The sequence below is a fragment of the Colletes latitarsis genome, chromosome 11 (genome assembly GCF_051014445.1).
Source record: "Colletes latitarsis isolate SP2378_abdomen chromosome 11, iyColLati1, whole genome shotgun sequence".
NCBI lineage: Eukaryota > Metazoa > Arthropoda > Insecta > Hymenoptera > Colletidae > Colletes > Colletes latitarsis.
This window is the reverse complement of record NC_135144.1, coordinates 29671114-29693697: the sequence shown is the minus strand read 5'-3', so window position 1 is coordinate 29693697 and position 22584 is coordinate 29671114. Positions and strand designations below refer to the sequence as shown.

The following is a 22584-nucleotide window of genomic DNA, read 5'->3' as shown; positions in this document are numbered from 1 at the left end:
GAAATTCCGACTGTTTGTATTAATAATTGAATGGAACATGCAATTATAACGGATAGCAGCGTAAGTTTTTATTCTGTACATTTACAGTTAATTAATCAGAACGATTAGAGAGCGTTTCTCGTTACGCAGACTGTGTCGTAGACTTCCCGATCGATGAATTCGAGTCGATGACATAATCGAGGCGTCAATTATAGTTAAACGAGCGGACTCGACCAACGTGATCACATATTGAGAACGAAAAGCAAAAGTGAAGTTGCCAAAGAGACGTGATAGCGTCATCCATTGAAGTGGCGTGCCCGAGATTCTCATTAGAAGGAGCAGATCAAATTTTTCCCCCCAAAAAAACTCGAATTTGCTTAGAAAATTCATTAATCGTACGCGTAATACTCACGTTCGGTTTTCAATGTTGTTTTCGAGTCGAATGCAAAGTTACGTTGTTCACGATGGGAGAAACAGTCCAAAACAGGTTATCTGTCTTTCCACTAGCGCCAACAGCGTGAAAACCACGAAATATTTCGCTTGTTTGCCCATTCTCAGAATTGGGAAATGTGGAATTTAATTACATTTCTTTATTACATTCAGACAAATCTTTAAACTGTATAATGAGTCGAAAACTGGTTATTTGTCTTTCCACTAGCGCCACCAGCGTGAAAACAATGGAATATTTTGCTTGTTTGCCCATTCTCAGAATTGGTAAATGTGGAATTTAATTACATTTCTTTATTACATTCAGACAAATCTTTAAATTGTATGAGTCGAAAACTGGTTATTTGTCTTTCCACTAGCGCCACCAGCGTGAAAACCACGAAATATTTCGCTTGTTTGCTCATTCTCAGAATTGGTAAATGTGGAATTTAATTACGTTTCTTTATTACATTCAGACAAATCTTTAAACTGTATAATGAGTCGAAAACTGGTTATTTGTCTTTCCACTAGCGCCACTAGCGGGAAAACAATGGAATATTTTGCTTGTTTGCCCATTGTCCTCAGAATTGAGGAATTTAATTACATTTCTTTATTACATTCAGACAAATCTTTAAACTGTATGACATTCGACTGCAATTATAATTGATCAACGTCCAGCTTCATGTTGTCTACTTCGGTACAATGGTTTCTGATCGATGGACTAATGCATATTAAAGTAAAATTGGATACGAGAATATTTTCCAAAAACGTGGGAGAATAAATCGCTGAAAAATTCAGGAACTTTATTCGAACGTTCGTCTACGTTTCTAAAGAATAAGTTTTGTTACGATTATAATGAATTTGAAATTCTACGAAAGTCTCGACAAGCGTGCCCGGAATTTTGAGGTTAAATTGCTTGGGGGGAGGAGCGAAGTCGAAGCGGTCCACTTTTTGCGACGCGAATGTCACTGGCCTACTTCAAATATCGATTCGCCGAATATAAAGCGGCGTTTGTCGAAAAAGCGGCTCCTCTCTGTACACTTTTCTTCACCGACTCGGCAAACGACGTAGTTTTTCAGGACATCAGGGAATACCGTTTTACTTAAGCGCGTAGCTTGTTTCGATCATCGATGCGAGAATGTTATCGAATTGTCATCGATTTAGTTGTTCAATCGGAATTACTTTCCGCGATTAGATTACCTCGGTTAATAAAATTACACAGAAAATTGCAATCCGTGCAGCGAAGCAGAGGCAGTAATAATCGACGAAAATTGAATCTTGCCCTCTGGATTGCAAAACTCGTTGCTCGGATTAATTACATTTTTTTGATTCTTTTCGTGAAAGTCTTTGCAACTTTGCAAATTGCTTTCATGGGATATTAAAAAGAACCAGTGACTTTCGACTATTAATATTAAGAATATAAAGTTTATCAATACCTATGGTTCGTGTCACAAAGAAATATTTTTAATAGTGATCGATTCGAATGAGCAAAAGTTTTGGTAGTTTCGATGATCGAATGAAAATTATACAAGGTGTTCGATCAACCTTGGGAAAAATTTTAACGAGGGATTTTAGAGGCCAAAATAAGACAAAAATTAAGAATATCAATTTCTTGATAGAGGCTTCGTTAAAAAATTATTAACGTTTAAAGTTTCGTCTGTGAGAACCACTATCACGCGCCGTTCTACAGACGAAACTTTGAACGTTAATAACTTTTTAACGAAGCCTTCATCGACAAATTGGTATCCTTGATTTTCGTCTTATTTTGGCCTCTGGAATCCCCTGTTAAAATTTTTCCCACGTGTGGCCGAACACCCTGTATATGCACTGTAAGAATTAAACGATTCGGTGATATTTTCGTCCAGTCTCGAGCGCTGAATAATTCCAATTTCGGTCGCACGACCACACGCGTAATGTTGATACCAAAGAATCGATACCTGCTCCTGTGCAATGACGATCACAACGGAAAGAGTCACTGCCAGTGATCGGAATTATACAAAATGGAAGACATGCCACTTCAGTTCTCAATTGATATCAGTTCTTATTATCGAATTCACGCGAGACGTGATCTACTATTAATTGTAAATTAGACATTAATCCAATGAGAAGCGTTTATCAATAATTAAACACGTTACTCGGTCTCGTCACGCGTGGCGGATTTTTCTTTAAATAGCTATTTCCATTTTTAGTGATATCTTTCCCATATCTTCGTACGTTCTCGAAACGGTGCTCTGAAACCACTGCCTGGATTCGCTGCTGTCGTTCCTCCGTCGACAGTCAGTTCTTGTACAGTTAATAATTAACTGTTAATTGTTTGTAAGAATACTTCCATTACGTAACGATTAATAATATTATTAATATTTGTATTATTATAATTATATTATTATATTGTTAAATCTTGTATTTAATAAACGATTCGAGAAAATCAGAAGCGAACGCGTCTCGAGTTTTCGTTCAGCGCGATTCGGACGATTATTTTTAATTACTCATTAACCCAATTATGGCCGTCGTTCTTCGGAAGGATTTAGCTGATACATTGTTCCGTTTTTTTGAATAGGGTATATTGCGTATCTTTCTAGGAGAAAGATTTCTATCCAAATATATCTAAACTATTTTTGGCAAAATATCTTTTTTTTTTATTTTCTGTTTATCACAAAATTTGGACAAAATTATTTCTTTCCGGGAAGGGGAATCTTTTGACAGTGTGGCCCAACTATTTAATCCCGATTAATTCGGATTAAATCGGGGCGAATATTTTGCCAAAGTCTCGAGATGAGGCTCAGGCTGAAAAGTGGGGGATTTTTCGGAATTTTTTTACAGGGGGAAATCATTAAATTTTTTAAATACTTACAATGTTTTAATATATATTTAAGACACAATGTTATACTTGTAAAATTGTAAATAACGCTACTTTAATTTGAAATATTGTAAAATGACAAATTCGCCATTGAATTATCGAATATTTTTATGTTCATAATTTGACCAAATGTTGAGGACATCTTTGGACATGGAAAATTCGACGTCCACAATTTTTATTCGAGAGAAACAAGCAGAAAGCGATCGTGTAAACGTGTCGATGGCTTTCAGCTTTGGCAAGACCTTGTCCATTTGCATTCTGCGTCTAAAAACTCGCGGTGTCTATGAAAATCGTTTCTAAACTATCCGTTGGCTAGCTCCTCCGTGAATCAACCGTTTTCAATTGGATAATCGCGTGTTAACCGGCGTAACGCTGGGTGTACAGGCCACCAAGCGATCCGCTGTTACGGATCCAGACCTCGGTACTGCCTGTAATCGACGCCACGGACGATAATTAGTTCGCTTGCGACGAATCGCGTTTGATCTCGACGATACCGTTTCCTTTACAATTAGAGAAAATTGCACCCCAACGCTGATGGGCGCCTTTCTCGACGAACTAATCCAACGTTACGTTCATTTCTGCTATTAATCTTTGAGGTTATGATACTTTCATCTAGCGGACGAAATTTTATTTATTAACGATCGTGATTGGGGACAGAAATAATAAAAACAAAAATATATTTTATTCGAATTCGGTGGAATTCTTCAAAGAATTCTCCCTGGTTGGAGGGAGGGGGTACAAAATTTTTTTCCACGGAATTTTTTTTTCCTGAAAGTATATTTAGTGTTTAGTATTTTGTATTGTGTTTATGTTGTGGTTATGTTGTGTTTATGATCATGACAACAACGACTACAACAATTATGATGACGACGATGACGAGAACAACAACGACAACGACGACGACAAAATGACGACACAAAGACGACGACAACAACAGTGACGACAAAATGACGACGCAAAGACGACGACAACAACAACGACGACAAAATGACGACACAAAGACGACGACAACAACAACGACAACAAAATGACGACACAAAGACGACGACAACAATGACGACAAAATGATGACACAAAGACGACGACAACAACAACGATGACGATGACAATAACAACAACAAAGATGACGACAAAATGACGACAACAAAAACGATGACAATAACAACAACGATGACGACCACAACAACGACAACGACGTCGACAATAACAAGAACAATGACGACAACAACAACAATGACAACGACGTCGACAATAACAATAACGACCATGAGGACAGCAACTACAACAATGATGACAATAACAACAACAACAATAATATCAACGATCACTACAACGACAACGATGATAATAATACGTTTATGCTTGAAATTGGCAAGATATCGCCTCGAGTGGGCCAGAAAATATGAGGAACGTCGAAACCTCAGATTCGATTGGGAAGAATTCAATTGCGATGACGATTGGATCGTTTGCACAGGGAAACGCGATAACCGTGAATCCGGAATCGATCATTTCTGTCCGCCATCTTTGCAGGATGCGCGTCAACGATGGCGGAATCGCGTTTGCGGACGTTCTCAGGTATTTCCTGCTTGAAATTTCGGCAGAATCGACGACGAGACCGTGTGATTCACGAGGGCCAAAGTTTTATCAGGAAATGCACAATTTAACAATTGCGTCCAATTATTTTTCCAGGGGCCCCCGTCTTTGATTGGCCATCCGAGACGCGCCATCCGTGGCCCTGTGTCGGCCTCCATGTTTAATCTGACCGACACTCGAACGATCGTCGAACTCTTTATTTCTGGCACCGGACGATTCAAAGTCTCTTTTATACGTGTTATGCGTGCATGCTCGTACGAGACGTAACCTTCGCGACTAATCCCTCACGCTCGACGTCCAAGGCGCGGTGTAATTGACTCGATATGTAATTGAGTGGAAGTTGGAAAGGGGTCAAGCACCACGAAACTTCTAATTCACGAACGGAACCTTTCGTCTTCTGATTTACCACAGGTCGGGTCGATCGACGAAATTTTCTTGGCAACTATTCGTTATTTGGTACCGAGCTTTCAGAAAAATTAATTTATGTAAAAAAAAATAAATGCATATTCGAAAAAAATAATACATGAAACTTCCTAATATTTGTATAGATTGCAATTTGGAATGAAAATTAATGTGCTACCAGAGTACTCTTTTGGAGAAGTTTGAGAATCAAATGCTCCAAAATGGCGGCCACCAAATAACTTTTGAGATGTTAAATATTGCATCTCTTATTCTTTAGTGACTTGTTTAGTTTTGTTTGTCCGAGTTACAGTATTTCGTAAAACGAATATTTATGTTAAATTTTTTTTTAAATATAATATACTGACAAAATTGTTTAATTTTGCAGGTAGAATTGGAGAAGAAGAGAATTAAAACTTTCCATCCCCCAAAGAGAAGAGGAAATTTATTGTTTGAGATTTCTTTGTTTGTTAACAAACTTTATGTTAGCAATTATTATATACAGGGTGTTTGGTCACCCCTTGAAAAAATTTTAATGGAAGATTCTAGAGGCCAAAATAAGACGAAAATGAAGAATACCAATTTGTTGATGGAGGCTTTGTTAAAAAGTTATTAACGTTCAAAGTTTCGTCTGTAGAACGGCGCGTGATAGTGGTTCTCACAGGCGAAACTTTAAACGTTAATAACTTTTTAACGAAGCCTCCATCAACAAATTGGTATTCTTCAGTTTCGTCTTATTTTGGCCTCTAGAATCCCATGGGTGGCCGAACACTGTATATAAGTTTCTGTATTTCGCGGTATTTTTCTTTCTTTTAATAATTATACTTTGATAAGTGAGTTCAACTGTCGTTTAGTGTGGGTTAAGACAAATTTACACTTCGGAACTGTTCGTTATGGGCGAACTGAATGTTGCACCACTAACTGAATTAAGTTCAATAAACCTTATTGACTCGGGTTACCGGGTTCGTCGACGCTCGTTACCAATCAATGACTCTCGAAAATAAAAATAATTATCTGAAAATTTTCTACGGAAAAGAAATCGGTAATATTTTTTATTTAAGTTGAGGATAATAATCTGAATTCAGTTCTCACGTAAATTGTGAAAAACTATTTATTTTTACAATTTAAATAAAAAATGAATTTCGCTTATTTTAATTTTATACTAATCGTAACATTTAAATTTCTCTGCTTTCATTCGAGATTTTACAACTTTCAGTAAATTTACTTTTTTAAAGTTATTATTGTTTATTATAATTTTTTTTAAATTGTTTTTATGATCATCCCTGTACGCAACCCTGAATGAAACTGGAAACTACTTCCTCGAGTTATCTTTGTAACTTGTTTACTGGATAAAAGCCACGCAATAATGTTATCAGTTGCATCATTTTAACCCTCTTTGATTAAAATGCATAGAAACTATAAATAGTGTTATACCGTATACAACAAAATACGTAAGTATCGTGAATAAATGATATGTATCAAATTATTAAACATATTCTCTCTATAACAATATTAATGTATATTATAATCGAATGAAATATTAATAGAATCAACGTGAATAAATTTCATTATATAGATAGGTGAATGAACAAATAAATATTAAATGTCTGTATGTTATTATGGTAATAGGAAAGTAATCGAACACGTTTGAATTATGTATGTCGAAAAGTTCGACGAGGTTATCAGCATCATTATGGTTTTGCGTTATTTAATGTTAAAACAGCTGTTATAATTTTATTATTACGATTCGAGTCATCGATTATTTAGTTTCAATAAATAATATTTTCCAATAGTAATAACAAAAGTTTCACTTCGGGGGGGGGGGGGGGGCAATAATTATATACGATCCTGTGAAATAATTTAAAACTATCAGAAATCATCTGTCAAATAAAAGCATCGCAGATATCTAATCAGCGACAGAGTCCAATGACTCATTTCGCTCAATATTAGGAAAAGCTTCAACTCCTAATGCTAAAAGCGTGTATAATGATAAGGAAACGATTAGGAGCAAATAACAAAACGTACGAAACGTGAAACTTCAAGTGGACTTTTATTATTGAAAGTCTCGAAGAATTTTAAAGCAAAATTACCTAATACAATCTATGTTTCTAATATGGCCGCTCGTAATGTCTCGAGAAGCACTAAAATTTAACGCTCGTCGACCGAATTAGTCCTTAAACGAGCGTAGGTGGGCATACTGCAATTGCAGCGTTATCAACAATTAACGAAGTTAAAGTATTTTAGCGATTCTAACTAGTCAAATCTTTTGTAGTCGACGATCCGATCGGTGGCCATCTGGTGGCGAGTACACGAAGCAGGAAACGTTTCCTCGATCTTTCACCCGGAAAATAGAAAGTAATAAATAAACAAACATTGTATCTACTCGATGATTCACTGTCTCCTAAAAATAATCCGACGTAAAAATGATCCGACTAATGATCGAATAAAAAATTTTTAAAATCTTTATTTAACATGTTCAATTTTTCAATAAAAATGTCTCGAAGAACTATTGACTCCTGAATAAGTCTGAATCTTTCCTAAAATACGATTAAAATGTAACAAACTCTTTCAGACGATCTCATCAGTGGCCATCTGGTGGGGAGTGCATGAAACACAAGATTTTCCCCATTCTTTCAGTCACACCGAGTAAACAAATATTAAAAATCATTCAACGTCACAGACCCAATTTTCGAATAATAAATAAAATAATACAACAATTGAACAGTTCGAAACATTCAAAGTTCCACTGACGGTTGTTCCAATTACAGAGAACCGACGCGAACAATTACGAGGAAGCGTATGTACGTCTGATGCTATTCTGGAAACTGCAATCGTTGATTACGAAACGATCCGGGCAATTTAGGGTGATAACAAGATGGAGTTCAACGCAGTTCTTTGAAGGAGTCGTACGAGATGCAATACAAGTTTTGCTCATGACTAAGAAGTAATCTCAATTGACCTATGGCCCCACTCTGTTACGTCCCCTCGGCCCATCGTCTGCCTTCTGGTCACTCGTAGGAGCTGACTTTCCTCCACACCGTAACGAACATCCGTCGAGGATGAACCGAAACAGTGAATTGCTCTTGGTCCTCCTGTTCCTAGCCCTGTCCGCTGTCCGCGCGGAACTCGTCCCCTCGCGGCCCTGTCCTTACCCTGATCGTGAGTATAGTTCGTTTATTCGGCGCGTAAATATGACCGTGACACAGAAAACGACGAAGCTCGTTGGCGGATCGGGCGGTCGGCGAGAGAAAGTTCAGTGCTTCTGCCGTGCATCTTGGCCAGTGACGAATCTGGGACAGCTCGAGAGGGTGGCGGGTGGAATGTTGCGACAATATTAGAGGTTTCGGGAATTCGAGGCTCCTAACCTCGGAAACGACGATACGGGGGTTGAAAATTTTCGGATGATTACATATACGTTTGTCGAAACATTTCTCGTGTTTTTTTTTTTATTTATTCCCCGTTTCGAGACGAGGTGAACGACGTGCACTAATTGCTTCCTGTTTCCTTAAAAATTTACGACGATTTTCACCGTTCTCGTATAATACGAAGAGAAACATTTCGATAGTTTAAATTAAATTAGCGCGTTTTCTTTTCAGCCAATACTCCGTCGAATTGCACCGTTCACGAAGTATACGTGGACCCTTGTAAAGAGGCCATAGAGGGTAAACCATGCAAAATAAAGAGAGGAATTATTGGGAACATGACCTTCCATTACACGCCTAGTAAGTAGACGTTTTGGTATTTAAATGTTAAGAAACTCGAGGAAATGAAAATGTTATTTTCCAGGCTTCGCGGCGGAGAATCTGCAGACTAGAATCTATTGGGCTAGTCAAATGATGGACATCCCATTTTTGGGGATGAATCCCGATGCTTGTTTGTCGACCGCGTGTCCAGTCGTGGCGGGACAAAGGGGCGTTTATCACGCGGAAATAAACATTTTGAAAAAGTATCCTATCGTAAGTAACATCAGTGTCCGTCGAGTTGTCGCTCAACTGGTCCCTCCCACTCTAAATGTGTCTCTCAAGTTGTCACTGTTTCTTAATCTCGCAACCAATGAACAATTTTGTTCTTTTGGGCGGTCTTCGATGAAATTCTGAAAATTTATAATTTTCTTCAAAATGGAGAACAAATTGTCAAAATTATAAAAAATGATTTGATTTTATATTAACTAAAAAGAAGCGTGATGCAATTTTTTTCATTTTCAGTGATGTCATATTACATCAACAATTACGAAAATATTGCGTTTGAAAACTTGTTTTTAAGATCAGGGGGTGAATCTTGAATGGTAATTTCATCCCTTAAACTTCTTTCGCTAAAAATGAATGGATCCCTTACTTTTTGTTGCTTTGTAAAAAAAAAGGGAAGTTAAAATTACATTTCTTGACATTTTGTAACTTTGGAAAATAGGAAACGATAAAAAAAAAAGTTTGATTCAATTTTACGAAAATCGAATGATCAACCATATTCGAAAACGACGTTAAATATTCCAATCTGTTGTTTATAATATTTTATGTGGTTCCTTTTTTAATTTTAGGTCAATAGAAAAATAATATAAAGAGGCACTAATAATGTTCATACAACGACCACTAATACACTTATGAATCTACCTAAATTTCTGTCGTCTATAATGATTAATAAAACCAATAGCCATGTTAAACCTAATTCTGTTTCAGAGAATGTACGACATTAAATGGAAAATCTGGAACGAGCAGGAACAAGAGTGCTGTTTCATGTTCCAAATTAAAATAACAAAATGATGGCGGCCATATGTGATTCATCGTGCTCAATTAATTATAATTCCCAATTCGATAAGTTTAATCGAATAAACGGACCATTTTATCGCTACGAGCATTTCTAATTTCATTCGAATTTATTTTTATCTATAAAACCATACAGAATTGTATCAGCGTGTTAAAAGTCGCACGCGTTGATACAGTTTTACTTTCATAAACGAATAAAGAGAATCGACGAAATGTGTATTTATTTAGCAGCTATACAACGAACAGAAATAATACTTTATCGCTAATAAAAGTTATTAAATGGATTCCCGATAATTTAATAATATTTCCAATGAATTATTCTCGTCTCGAACAAACGTTCCATCGATTTGTTCCTGCATGACCGACTGAGCCAGAATAACCTCTTAACCTCAAATAAGCTAGTTTTCCGTCTCACAAATTAGAAAAAGTAAACAGCGATTTTTTAGAGCAAATTTTCTGAAAGTCTGTTTAGCATTTCCAATAATATTCAATGTGGTGGAAGATTGAAACTTTGGAGGGTAGTTCAACCCCTAAAACTTGAAGTACTTCGGGATAACCTAATCTTAACTCAGGAAATTTGCAAAATTTCATGAAAATCGATACTAGAATCTTCACGATAGTATCTTGTTAATTAATTAATTACCAACATCCTATTTTCATTTGATACAAGATTATTTCCATAAACTATCAAATAGTATCGTTCGTACACTCAATGAAATTTGTTTATTAATTCGAAAATCCTGTGAAGTTCGTATAAATTATTAGTAAAATTAATTACTCCCTTTTATGGACGAGATTAATTTATTATGATACATATTTCATACGATCGACGACTTTGGTTTTATTAATGAATACCTTAACGTGAAATTTTTTTAATTTATCACGTGACAGTAGCAAACGTCATTTGTTGGTCGCAGTAGCATTTTTAATCGAAAGAAAGAGAACAAAAAAAGAAACGCTGCGGATAGGATTCGAACCTATGCGGGAAAAACCCATTGGATTTCGAGTCCAACTCCTTAACCACTCGGACACCGCAGCTTCTGTTACAATGTTTCAAAATTTCTGTTTTCATGGTGCAACATGCATTTTTAAACATTACCATTGTTGTACAAAACCAGGTGCGAACCAATCATACTGTGTTCCTTTTCAAACTAAAACTAGTACCACTGTAAATTATCGTGTATTAGTGTAGACATTTAAATGTTGAACTATTTTCTCTGACTACAGTATATTTTTAAATAGGAGGTTAGGAAATACAGAAGATAAAATGCTTTAAACACGTTTGTAACATTCTATGGAATAAAAGTGTTAAAGTAATTAAGAGTGTGACAAAATGAGGGTAAAAAGAAAGTGGATACATTGAGAGAAGAGATATATTTGGGAATTTATGAAGAAAGAACCGGTTGATCAATTGTTTCAAAACTTTTCCTATATGTTTCTTGACTATTAACGAATATATAGAAATTTATTTATATTGATAGATTCAATAGTTTCCTAGAGAATATCAAACAAGGCTGGGGGGAAAAAATTGTTTCAACATTAAAAGCTGGAAGAAAGAAAAAAGAAAATTCTCTTAAATATGACTTTGATTTGTTGGACTGGAATGAAATTAAGAAATTGGACATTCGTAAAATGACATAAGAAAGCTAGGGGAAAGATTAACTAATTAGCCATAGTGAGAAACCACCCTCTGTTATAAAAACTTCCAGAAGGTACTAATATTGCCATCTGTTGGGCCAAGCGCTAGATTTATGAATCATATTTGATTTCAATCGATAAAGAAATTATAATGAGAACTTATATTTTTATATTTTCCACATGAGGATTGGTTATTCATTAACATTATTTAAATATTTAATATAGATACTCTAATAACACTTAAGACGTTAATTTACCTTTCTTCAATATCATAAACAGAGTCGATAAAAATCAATAAAAGTATTTTCATTCTTGTTACATATTAATACTTTCTTAAGAAAAATTGGTCTCGAAAATGACACCTAATTTATTTCTCAATGAATGAAAAGTAAGGTCGTATTTAACTTTTGGACTCTTTTCTTTACACACCCTATACATCAGCCGTGACGTTGAAGGAAAAAGGTATAGACTTGCTGCCTGAGTGTTTCGGACGTCGAACGAATACGAAACGAGTGAGGTTAGGAATGCAATCGATTTGATAATTCGAGTAACGAGAGTCGCAAGTAACTTCACACGACAAGAATTCCTAATTAATCGAAACGTTTAATACCACACGACCTCTTTGCTTTTTCCATCGAACAGACCCATTATTCAACACGTTCGCCGCCATGACAGTTTTCTATAGTTAAAAGATAAATGTTTGTTCAAATTATTAATTGAACGTGTATTATATTAATTTTGGTCTAACAAGCTAGATTTCCATTTAAAAGGTACGTGACCAATGTTTAGAGATTTACAGAAAATCCAAGAGGGTCAAAATACGACGTGTTTACAATTTTTGAAAAATATTGCAAAAATCGTTATTTTTGTTAAGCTAGATTTTCATCTGAGAAGGAAGTGACCAATGTTTAGAGATTTACAGATAATCCAAAAGGTTCAAAAGAAAGTGCTTACAATTTTTGAAAAATATTGCAAAAATTGTTATTTTTGTTAAGCTAGATTTTCATCTGAGGAGAAAGTGATCAATGTTCAGAGATTTACAGAAAATCCAAGAGGGTCAAAATACGACGTGTTTACAATTTTTGGAAAATATTGCAAAAATTGTTATTTTTGTTAAGCTAGATTTTCATCTGAGGAGGAAGTGACCAATGTTTAGAGATTTACAGATAATCCAAAAGGTTCAAAAGAAAGTGCTTACAATTTTTGAAAAATATTGCAAAAATTGTTGTTTTTGTTAAGCTAGATTTTCATCTGAGGAAAAAGTGATCAATGTTCAGAGATTTACAGAAAATACAAAAGGGTCAAAATACGTGTTTACAATTTTTGGAAAATATTGCAAAAATTGTTATTTTTGTTAAGCTAGATTTTCATCTGAGGAGGAAGTGACCAATGTTTAGAGATTTACAGATAATCCAAAAGGTTCAAAAGAAAGTGCTTACAATTTTTGAAAAATATTGCAAAAATTATTGTTTTTGTTAAGCTAGATTTTCATCTGAGGAGAAAGTGATCAATGTTCAGAGATTTACAGAAAATACAAAAGGGTCAAAATACGTGTTTACAATTTTTGGAAAATATTGCAAAAATTGTTATTTTTGTTAAGCTAGATTTTCATCTGAGGAGGAAGTGACCAATGTTTAGAGATTTACAGATAATCCAAAAGGTTCAAAAGAAAGTGCTTACAATTTTTGAAAAATATTGCAAAAATTATTGTTTTTGTTAAGCTAGATTTTCATCTGAGGAGAAAGTGATCAATGTTCAGAGATTTACAGAAAATCCAAAAGGGTCAAAATACGTGTTTACAATTTTTGGAAAATATTGCAAAAATTGTTATTTTTGTTAAGCTAGATTTTCATCTGAGGAGGAAGTGACCAATGTTTAGAGATTTACAGATAATCCAAAAGGTTCAAAAGAAAGTGCTTACAATTTTTGAAAAATATTGCAAAAATTATTGTTTTTGTTAAGCTAGATTTTCATCTGAGGAGAAAGTGATCAATGTTCAGAGATTTACAGAAAATCCAAAAGGGTCAAAATACGTGTTTACAATTTTTGGAAAATATTGCAAAAATTGTTATTTTTGTTAAGCTAGATTTTCATCTGAGGAGGAAGTGACCAATGTTTAGAGATTTACAGATAATCCAAAAGGTTCAAAAGAAAGTGCTTACAATTTTTGAAAAATATTGCAAAAATTATTGTTTTTGTTAAGCTAGATTTTCATCTGAGGAGAAAGTGATCAATGTTCAGAGATTTACAGAAAATCCAAAAGGGTCAAAATACGTGTTTACAATTTTTGGAAAATATTGCAAAAATTGTTATTTTTGTTAAGCTAGATTTTCATCTGAGGAGGAAGTGACCAATGTTTAGAGATTTACAGATAATCCAAAAGGTTCAAAAGAAAGTGCTTACAATTTTTGGAAAATATTGCAAAAATTGTTATTTTTGTTAAGCTAGATTTTAATCTGAGGAGAAAGTGATCAATGTTCAGAGATTTACAGAAAATCCAAAAGGGTCAAAATACGTGTTTGCAATTTTTGGAAAATATTGCAAAAATTGTCGTTTTTGTTAAGCTAGATTTTCATCTGAGGAGGAAGTGATCAATGTTCAGAGATTTACAGAAAATCCAAAAGGGTCAAAATACGTGTTTACAATTTTTGGAAAATATTGCAAAAATTGTTGCTTTTGTTAAGCTAGATTTTCATCTGAGGAGAAAGTGATCAATGTTCAGAGATTTACAGAAAATCCAAAAGGGTCAAAATACGTGTTTACAATTTTTGGAAAATATTGCAAAAATTGTTATTTTTGTTAAGCTAGATTTTCATCTGAGGAGGAAGTGACCAATGTTTAGAGATTTACCGAAAATCCAAAAGGGTCAAAATACGTGTTTACAATTTTTCAAAAATATTGCAAAAATGGTCATTTATGTTAAGCTAGATTTTCATTTAAAGAGATAGTGACCAATGTTCAAAGATTTACAGAAAATCCTAAAGGTTCAAAAAAACCGTGTTTACAATTTTTGAAAAATATTGCAAAAATCGCCATTTTTGTGAATATTTAGACTCGTCAATAATTGACTAACAGTTATGTGAGTATATCATCAACGGATTTCGTAACACAATCGTGTTTCGAAAAAGAAAAATTATGTCATCGATTTGATTGTTGATTCCAAAAACGGCGCGTATCGGTTACGGTCGGTCGTCCGTCGCCGCGACGTTCGATCGCTCGAACGGTTCTAGCCGATCGAGACTGTCGAAACGAGGCAGTCGAATGGAAATCCTGTCGAGGTGGGCGGATTCGGTGGATCCACGATGGGAGATAAATCCGACGGAACGATAAGCGTGGAACGCGCGATGCTACTTTCGGAATGCAAAATCGTCTGAAGTAGGAGGAAGGGGGAGGAGGAAGATTTGAATAAGAATTGCAAAATTAACTGGCCACGCACAATGCCCACCGTATCTCGAACGGATACACTTTTACATCGCGGCGCGAAAGAAAGTCGGCGATACGCGAAAGGAAGTGTTCGAGTGTTCGGTGTCCGTACGTAACCCACATTCGATACGATTCGATAATTCTGTTCGATCCGATTCTGCTCCCGTATCCGTGGATCTATTTCAGTCCCTGCGAATAGTTACGTAGCGGCCACGTTATTATATCTGGACAGCGATGGCGAAACCCCGCGAATGTCGCAAGTGAATCTATTTCTCCATAAGCTGTACAACCTATCGATACAGTAGATGAATTACCCGACATTGTCATGGGAAAGAAACGTTCTTTCGAAATATCACGACGCAAGGAGCGAACGGAATTTTACCATAAGTAATATTTTATTCGCTCGTCGTGTCTTTTCCAGAAAAATATTTAATTCAGCGTGTATTAACTTTGTTAAAATTACTGGATTAACAGTTTCTCATGATCGAAGTAGTATTAACGTTTGAGAGTTGGAACTTTGAATTGAAATTAAATTGAAGCTACGAAAGATAGTATAATTAAAAAGTTTAACTGGATTTTTAATAATAAACTTTAGATCGCTCTATGAGGACTTATAAAGCGCTAGTACAAATGTCACGTGACTCGAGCGAGGCGAATAACCAATATGGCGGCTGTGTCGTTCGAAAGATCTGTCAACCCCCAATGAGAGCGACAGAAGTTTGAACTGTAATAAAATTGTAGCCTCGAAATATAATATACATATGTTCAACAAGATTTTTGACAACAAATTTTAATAATTTCAAGGCATCGAGCAATTCCACGAGAACTTATAAAGCACTACAGAGTACAAATGTCACGTGATTCGAGCGAGGCGAATAACCAATATGGCGGCTGTGTCGTTCGAAAGATCTGTCAACCCCCAATGAGAGCGACAGAAGTTTGAACTGTAATAAAATTGTAGCCTCGAAATATAATATATATATGTTCAACAAGATTTTTGACAACAAATTTTAATAATTTCAAGGCATCGAGCAATTCCACGAGAACTTATAAAGCACTACAGAGTACAAATGTCACGTGACTCGAGCGAGGCGAATAACCAATATGGCGGCTGTGTCGTTCGAAAGATCTGTCAACCCCCAATGAGAGCGACAGAAGTTTGAACTGTAATAAAATTGTAGCCTCGAAATATAATATACATATGTTCAACAAGATTTTTGACAACAAATTTTAATAATTTCAAGGCATCGAGCAATTCCACGAGAACTTATAAAGCACTACAGAGTACAAATGTCACGTGATTCGAGCGAGGCGAATAACCAATATGGCGGCTGTGTCGTTCGAAAGATCTGTCAACCCCCAATGAGAGCGACAGAAGTTTGAACTGTAATAAAATTGTAGCCTCGAAATATAATATATATATGTTCAACAAGATTTTTGACAACAAATTTTAATAATTTCAAGGCATCGAGCAATTCCACGAGAACTTATAAAGCACTACAGAGTACAAATGTCACGTGACTCGAGCGAGGCGAATAACCAATATGGCGGCTGTGTCGTTCGAAAGATCTGTCAACCCCCAATGAGAGCGACAGAAGTTTGAACTGTAATAAAATTGTAGCCTCGAAATATAATATACATATGTTCAACAAGATTTTTGACAACAAATTTTAATAATTTCAAGGCATCGAGCAATTCCACGAGAACTTATAAAGCACTACAGAGTACAAATGTCACGTGATTCGAGCGAGGCGAATAACCAATATGGCGGCTGTGTCGTTCGAAAGATCTGTCAACCCCCAATGAGAGCGACAGAAGTTTGAACTGTAATAAAATTGTAGCCTCGAAATATAATATATATATGTTCAACAAGATTTTTGACAACAAATTTTAATAATTTCAAGGCATCGAGCAATTCCACGAGAACTTATAAAGCACTACAGAGTACAAATGTCACGTGACTCGAGCGAGGCGAATAACCAATATGGCGGCTGTGTCGTTCGAAAGATCTGTCAACCCCCAATGAGAGCGACAGAAGTTTGAACTGTAATAAAATTGTAGCCTCGAAATATAATATACATATGTTCAACAAGATTTTTGACAACAAATTTTAATAATTTCAAGGCATCGAGCAATTCCACGAGAACTTATAAAGCACTACAGAGTACAAATGTCACGTGATTCGAGCGAGGCGAATAACCAATATGGCGGCTGTGTCGTTCGAAAGATCTGTCAACCCCCAATGAGAGCGACAGAAGTTTGAACTGTAATAAAATTGTAGCCTCGAAATATAATATATATATGTTCAACAAGATTTTTGACAACAAATTTTAATAATTTCAAGGCATCGAGCAATTCCACGAGAACTTATAAAGCACTACAGAGTACAAATGTCACGTGACTCGAGCGAGGCGAATAACCAATATGGCGGCTGTGTCGTTCGAAAGATCTGTCAACCCCCAATGAGAGCGACAGAAGTTTGAACTGTAATAAAATTGTAGCCTCGAAATATAATATACATATGTTCAACAAGATTTTTGACAACAAATTTTAATAATTTCAAGGCATCGAGCAATTCCACGAGAACTTATAAAGCACTACAGAGTACAAATGTCACGTGACTCGAGCGAGGCGAATAACCAATATGGCGGCTGTGTCGTTCGAAAGATCTGTCAACCCCCAATGAGAGCGACAGAAGTTTGAACTGTAATAAAATTGTAGCCTCGAAATATAATATATATATGTTCAACAAGATTTTTGACAACAAATTTTAATAATTTCAAGGCATCGAGCAATTCCACGAGAACTTATAAAGCACTACAGAGTACAAATGTCACGTGACTCGAGCGAGGCGAATAACCAATATGGCGGCTGTGTCGTTCGAAAGATCTGTCAACCCCCAATGAGAGCGACAGAAGTTTGAACTGTAATAAAATTGTAGCCTCGAAATATAATATACATATGTTCAACAAGATTTTTGACAACAAATTTTAATAATTTCAAGGCATCGAGCAATTCCACGAGAACTTATAAAGCACTACAGAGTACAAATGTCACGTGACTCGAGCGAGGCGAATAACCAATATGGCGGCTGGGTCGTTCGAAGTATCATTGGACGTTGAGAGGTTATTCTTGGTCGAGGTATCACGTAAGAATAAATCGATCGACTATACAGAGCAGTTATTTTGATTTCCTCTTGACCCACAAACATTAACCAAATTTAATATCATCGGTTGCATAAAAAAATCGAAGATAATATCGTTACGGCAAATCGATATCGTGAAATTTACAGAAATATCGTACGCCTTCCATTTAAGGCACTTCTCATACGGCATATTTAAGTTTCATTTCGCTTTTACACTTGGATATCGAGATGAGCTCGTTGGTGCATTACTAATAATTACTTTCGACTTCTTACTTTCAGAGAAACGAGGCTGTCGAAAACAAATGGACGAGGGAAACTTAAATCGTAGTCTCAACTTTGTCGATCGTGAATTTTCCAAAATTTATTCGCAAAGTACAGAACCACGGGATACAATAACGGATGAATAATTTATTACTCGCGTGTCGCGTCCACCTTTTTATTGCGATGAAAAATTATGAAAATAAGACGATCTTATTCGAGTCTAGATAAGGACTTGTTCGAAGTCGCTCGACCAACGTTGAACTCTTCTTTTACAGTATAATCGTAGCTGAACGCCGAATACGAGAACGTTCATCATAGTGTCCACTGTTCAATTTCGCTGATTGCGAGTAGCGTTTGGTATACAATACGACTGCGCCCAACAAGTGAATAAATTGCGGCAAATTCACAGTTTTATTCATTAATTTTTACTTGTTCCGTTATGAGAATGAACCAACGTGGAAACCGGTTTCCTTTTTCAGATTTATCTCGCTTAAATCGAAGGGGAGAATGCTTTATTACTGTTATGCCACCGTGCCTATTGGATATTCCGCTGAAACGACTATGAACCTCTCCGTTTCACTGCCTCAATAATTGCAGTCTCCGCGTTTACTGCTTTCTTTAATACTGTAATTATTGGCGGTAGCGATAGAACCGTGTTTTCAACAAGTTCGTAACGATTAAACTCGCCTGCATAATAATTTATTGTTCCAGTGATTTACGATATGATCCTCGACAAGAAAAGGCTATTACAAATAACAAATTTAGATTAATAGTACTTTTGGCCATTGTTAAAAATTAATTGTACCATTTAGTAGCATTTATTTACGATGAATTTAATTAATTTCAGAAAGTATACCGATCGATTTTGTCATTGTTACGTACGAAAATTCTCTTTGCGTTTGGCGTTTGGCAATATGGCGCCGAGAAACAGATGCAGTTTCTAATTTCCTTTATAGGGTACACCTGATGCACACCTGTTGCCTGAAGTTGACTAATGCATTAATCCCCCTCGTGCTCGTTTCGTTTTCGACACACACCGGTTTTACACAATTTTCAGTGGTAATTCTCGTTACGATCATTTTTCTAATTTTCTAACCGGTGTGGAACGCAATTTTATTTATCCAAATACAGGGTGTTCGGCCACCCCTGGGAAAAATTTTAATGGGGGATTCTAGAGGCCAAAATAAGACAAAAATCAAGAATACCAATTTGTTGATGGAGGCTTCGTTAAAAAACTATTAACAATTAAATTCAAAAATTTAAAATCGTTCTGGAAAAATTGTTTTCGGTTGCGGGGGTCAATTACAATCATTTTTGGTGAATAGACATACCTCCGAAATCCTACCCATTTTCGAGAAAAAAATTCGAGAAGGTGTGAAACTTTTTAAGAAAATTAAAAAATTTCAAATCATACTAAAAAAATTATATTTAGTTACAGGGGTCAATTACAAGCGTTTTTGGTCCTTACACATACCCTCGAATTTTTATGCACTTTCGAGAAAAAAATTCCTTACCGAAAATCTAATTAGATGCCTAAATGGACGAAAAAAAAAAATTTTCAAATCGTTCTGGAAAAATTGTTTTCGTTTGCGGGGGTCAATTACAATCATTTTTGGTGAATAGACATACCCCCGAAATTCTACCCATTTTCTAGAAAAAAATTCGAGAAGATGTGCAATTTTTCGACAAAATTAAAAAATTTTAAATCGTTCTAAAAAAATTATTTTTGATTGCAGGGACCAATTATAATCATTTTTGGTCAATAGACATACCCTCAAAATCCTAACCATTTTCGAGAAAAAAATTCCTTACCGAAAATATAATTTCAGGCCAAAAATGCTTCCCGTAAATTTCATGCGAATCTTTAAAACACCATAACTTCTGAACGGATTGGACGATTTTAATGTTCAAAAAGCCAAACGCCGCGTATTTTAATGTAGAATATGTAACAATTATAAAAATATTGGAAAGGTTGTTCCTTGGCCCCGTAATGTTAGAAAAACCCCATAAAAGTGGTCTAATTTTCAAACAGCCATAACTCTTATAATAGTGAATATATTTCAATGAAACTTTTTTCTGAAGTAGAGCCCATAGGTACCTACAAAAAAGTATTAAACAACTTTTCCGTAGGACGTCATATAATCATTTTTGGTGAACAATCATATCCCCGAAATCCTACTCATTTCTTAGAAAAAAATTCGAGGTGTGAAATTTTTCAATAAAATTAAAAAATTTCAAATCGTTTTGGAAAAATTATTTTCAGTTGCGGGAGTCAATTGCAATCATTTTTGGTGAACAGACATACCCCCAAAATCCTACGCATTTAAGAGAAAAAAATTCAGTACTGGCGGAACTTTAAACATTAATAACTTTCTAACGAAGCCTCCATCAACAAATTGGTATTCTTGATTTTCGTCTTATTTTGGCCTCTAGAATCCCCCATTAAAATTTTTCCCAGGCGTGTCCGAGCACCCTGTATACAGTCAGTACAAAATGTAAACTAAATTAATTTCTTATCGTGAAGAATTAATTTCAAAAAAAGTATATAAATTTTGTATAATTCCCATAAAATTAGTCCGTCTAATAATGGTGACTCACCCTACGAAATTGCAACGACGATTCAATATACGCAGTCAGTACAAAACGTAAACAAAATTAATTTCTTATCGTGAAAAATCAATTTCGAAAAAAGTATACAAATTTTGTATAATTCCCAGAAAATTAATCCGTCTAATAATGGTGACTCACCCTACGAAATTGCAACGACGATTCAATATATGCAGTCAGTACAAAACGTAAGCAAAATTAATTTCTTATCGTGAAAAATCAATTTCGAAAAAAGTATAAAAATCTTTTACCATTCCCAGAAAATTAGTCCGTCTAATAATGGTGACACTCTACGAAATTGCAACGACGATTCAATATACGCAGTCAGTACAAAACGTAAACAAAATTAATTTCTTATCGTGAAAAATCAATTTCGAAAAAAGTATATAAATTTTGTATAATTCCCAGAAAATTAATCCGTCTAATAATGGTGACTCACCCTACGAAATTGCAACGACGATTCAATATACGCAGTCAGTACAAAACGTAAACAAAATTAATTTCTTATCGTGAAAAATCAATTTCGAAAAAAGTATAAAAATCTTTTACCATTCCCAGAAAATTAGTCCGTCTAATAATGGTGACTCTACGAAATAGCAAGGACGATTCAATATACGCAGTCAGTACAAAACGTAAACAAAATTAATTTCTTATCGTGAAAAATCAATTTCGAAAAAAGTATAAAAATCTTTTACCATTCCCAGAAAATTAATCCGTCTAATAATGGGGACTCTACGAAATTGCAACGACGATTCAATATACGCAGTCAGTACAAAACGTAAACAAAATTAATTTCTTATCGTGAAAAATCAATTTCGAAAAAAGTATAAAAATCTCTTACCATTCCCAGAAAATTAATCCGTCTAATAATGGTGACTCTACGAAATTGCAAGGACGATTCAATATACGCAGTCAGTACAAAACGTAAACAAAATTAATTTCTTATCGTGAAAAATCAATTTCGAAAAAAGTATACAAATCTTTCATAATTCCCAGAAAATTAATCCGTCTAATAATGGTGACTCACCCTACGAAATTGCAACGACGATTCACTATACGCAGTCAGTACAAAACGTAAACAAAATTAATTTCTTATCGTGAAAAATCAATTTCGAAAAAAGTATAAAAATCTTTTACAATTCCCAGAAAATTAATCCGTCTAATAATGGTGACTCTACGAAATTGCAAGGACGATTCAATATACGCAGTCAGTACAAAATGTAAACAAAATTAATTTCAAAAAAAGTATAAAAATCTTTCATAATTCCCAGAAAATTAGTCCGTCTAATAATGTTGACTCACCCTACGAAATTGTACCGATGGCGGGCAATCTAGGGATGAACGTTGAGTGTCCCTCCGATTGGCTCCCCGTCGCGCTACGTCACTGCGTCGCCTCACACCTGTTGCCCTGGATAGAGCACACCGGTGATACGTCACTGGCCGTAAACTGTTGGCACGGCTCACCTGTTGGCCTCAGCAGTGCCTGGCTAGGTTCT

General features: G+C 35.3%; 1 protein-coding gene and 1 non-coding gene across 2 annotated transcripts; one reads left to right on the top strand and one right to left on the bottom strand.

The window, feature by feature from the left end:
* Window positions 1–8255: 8255 nt before the first annotated feature.
* Window positions 8256–10298, top strand: LOC143347508 (MD-2-related lipid-recognition protein). The gene is made up of 4 exons (XM_076776707.1): window positions 8256–8413; window positions 8851–8976; window positions 9041–9210; window positions 9928–10298. Exons 1-4 carry the CDS (start codon window positions 8314–8316, stop codon window positions 10009–10011), a joined length of 480 nt encoding a protein of 159 aa, XP_076632822.1. The 5' UTR covers window positions 8256–8313; the 3' UTR covers window positions 10012–10298.
* A 672-nt stretch (window positions 10299–10970) lies between these two features.
* On the bottom strand, window positions 10971–11052 carry Trnas-cga (transfer RNA serine (anticodon CGA)). Its single transcript has one exon. It is a non-coding gene; the product is annotated as a tRNA-Ser (tRNA).
* Between the last annotated feature and the right edge of the window lie 11532 nt (window positions 11053–22584).

Coding starts and splice junctions, on each gene's coding strand:
- LOC143347508 (XM_076776707.1), top strand. CDS start 8,314: ATGAACCGAAACAGTGAATTGCTCTTGGTCCTCCTGTTCCTAGCCCTG. Junction 8,414..8,850: donor GCCCTGTCCTTACCCTGATC/GTGAGTATAGTT, acceptor TTTTCTTTTCAG/CCAATACTCCGTCGAATTGC. Junction 9,211..9,927: donor TTTTGAAAAAGTATCCTATC/GTAAGTAACATC, acceptor ATTCTGTTTCAG/AGAATGTACGACATTAAATG.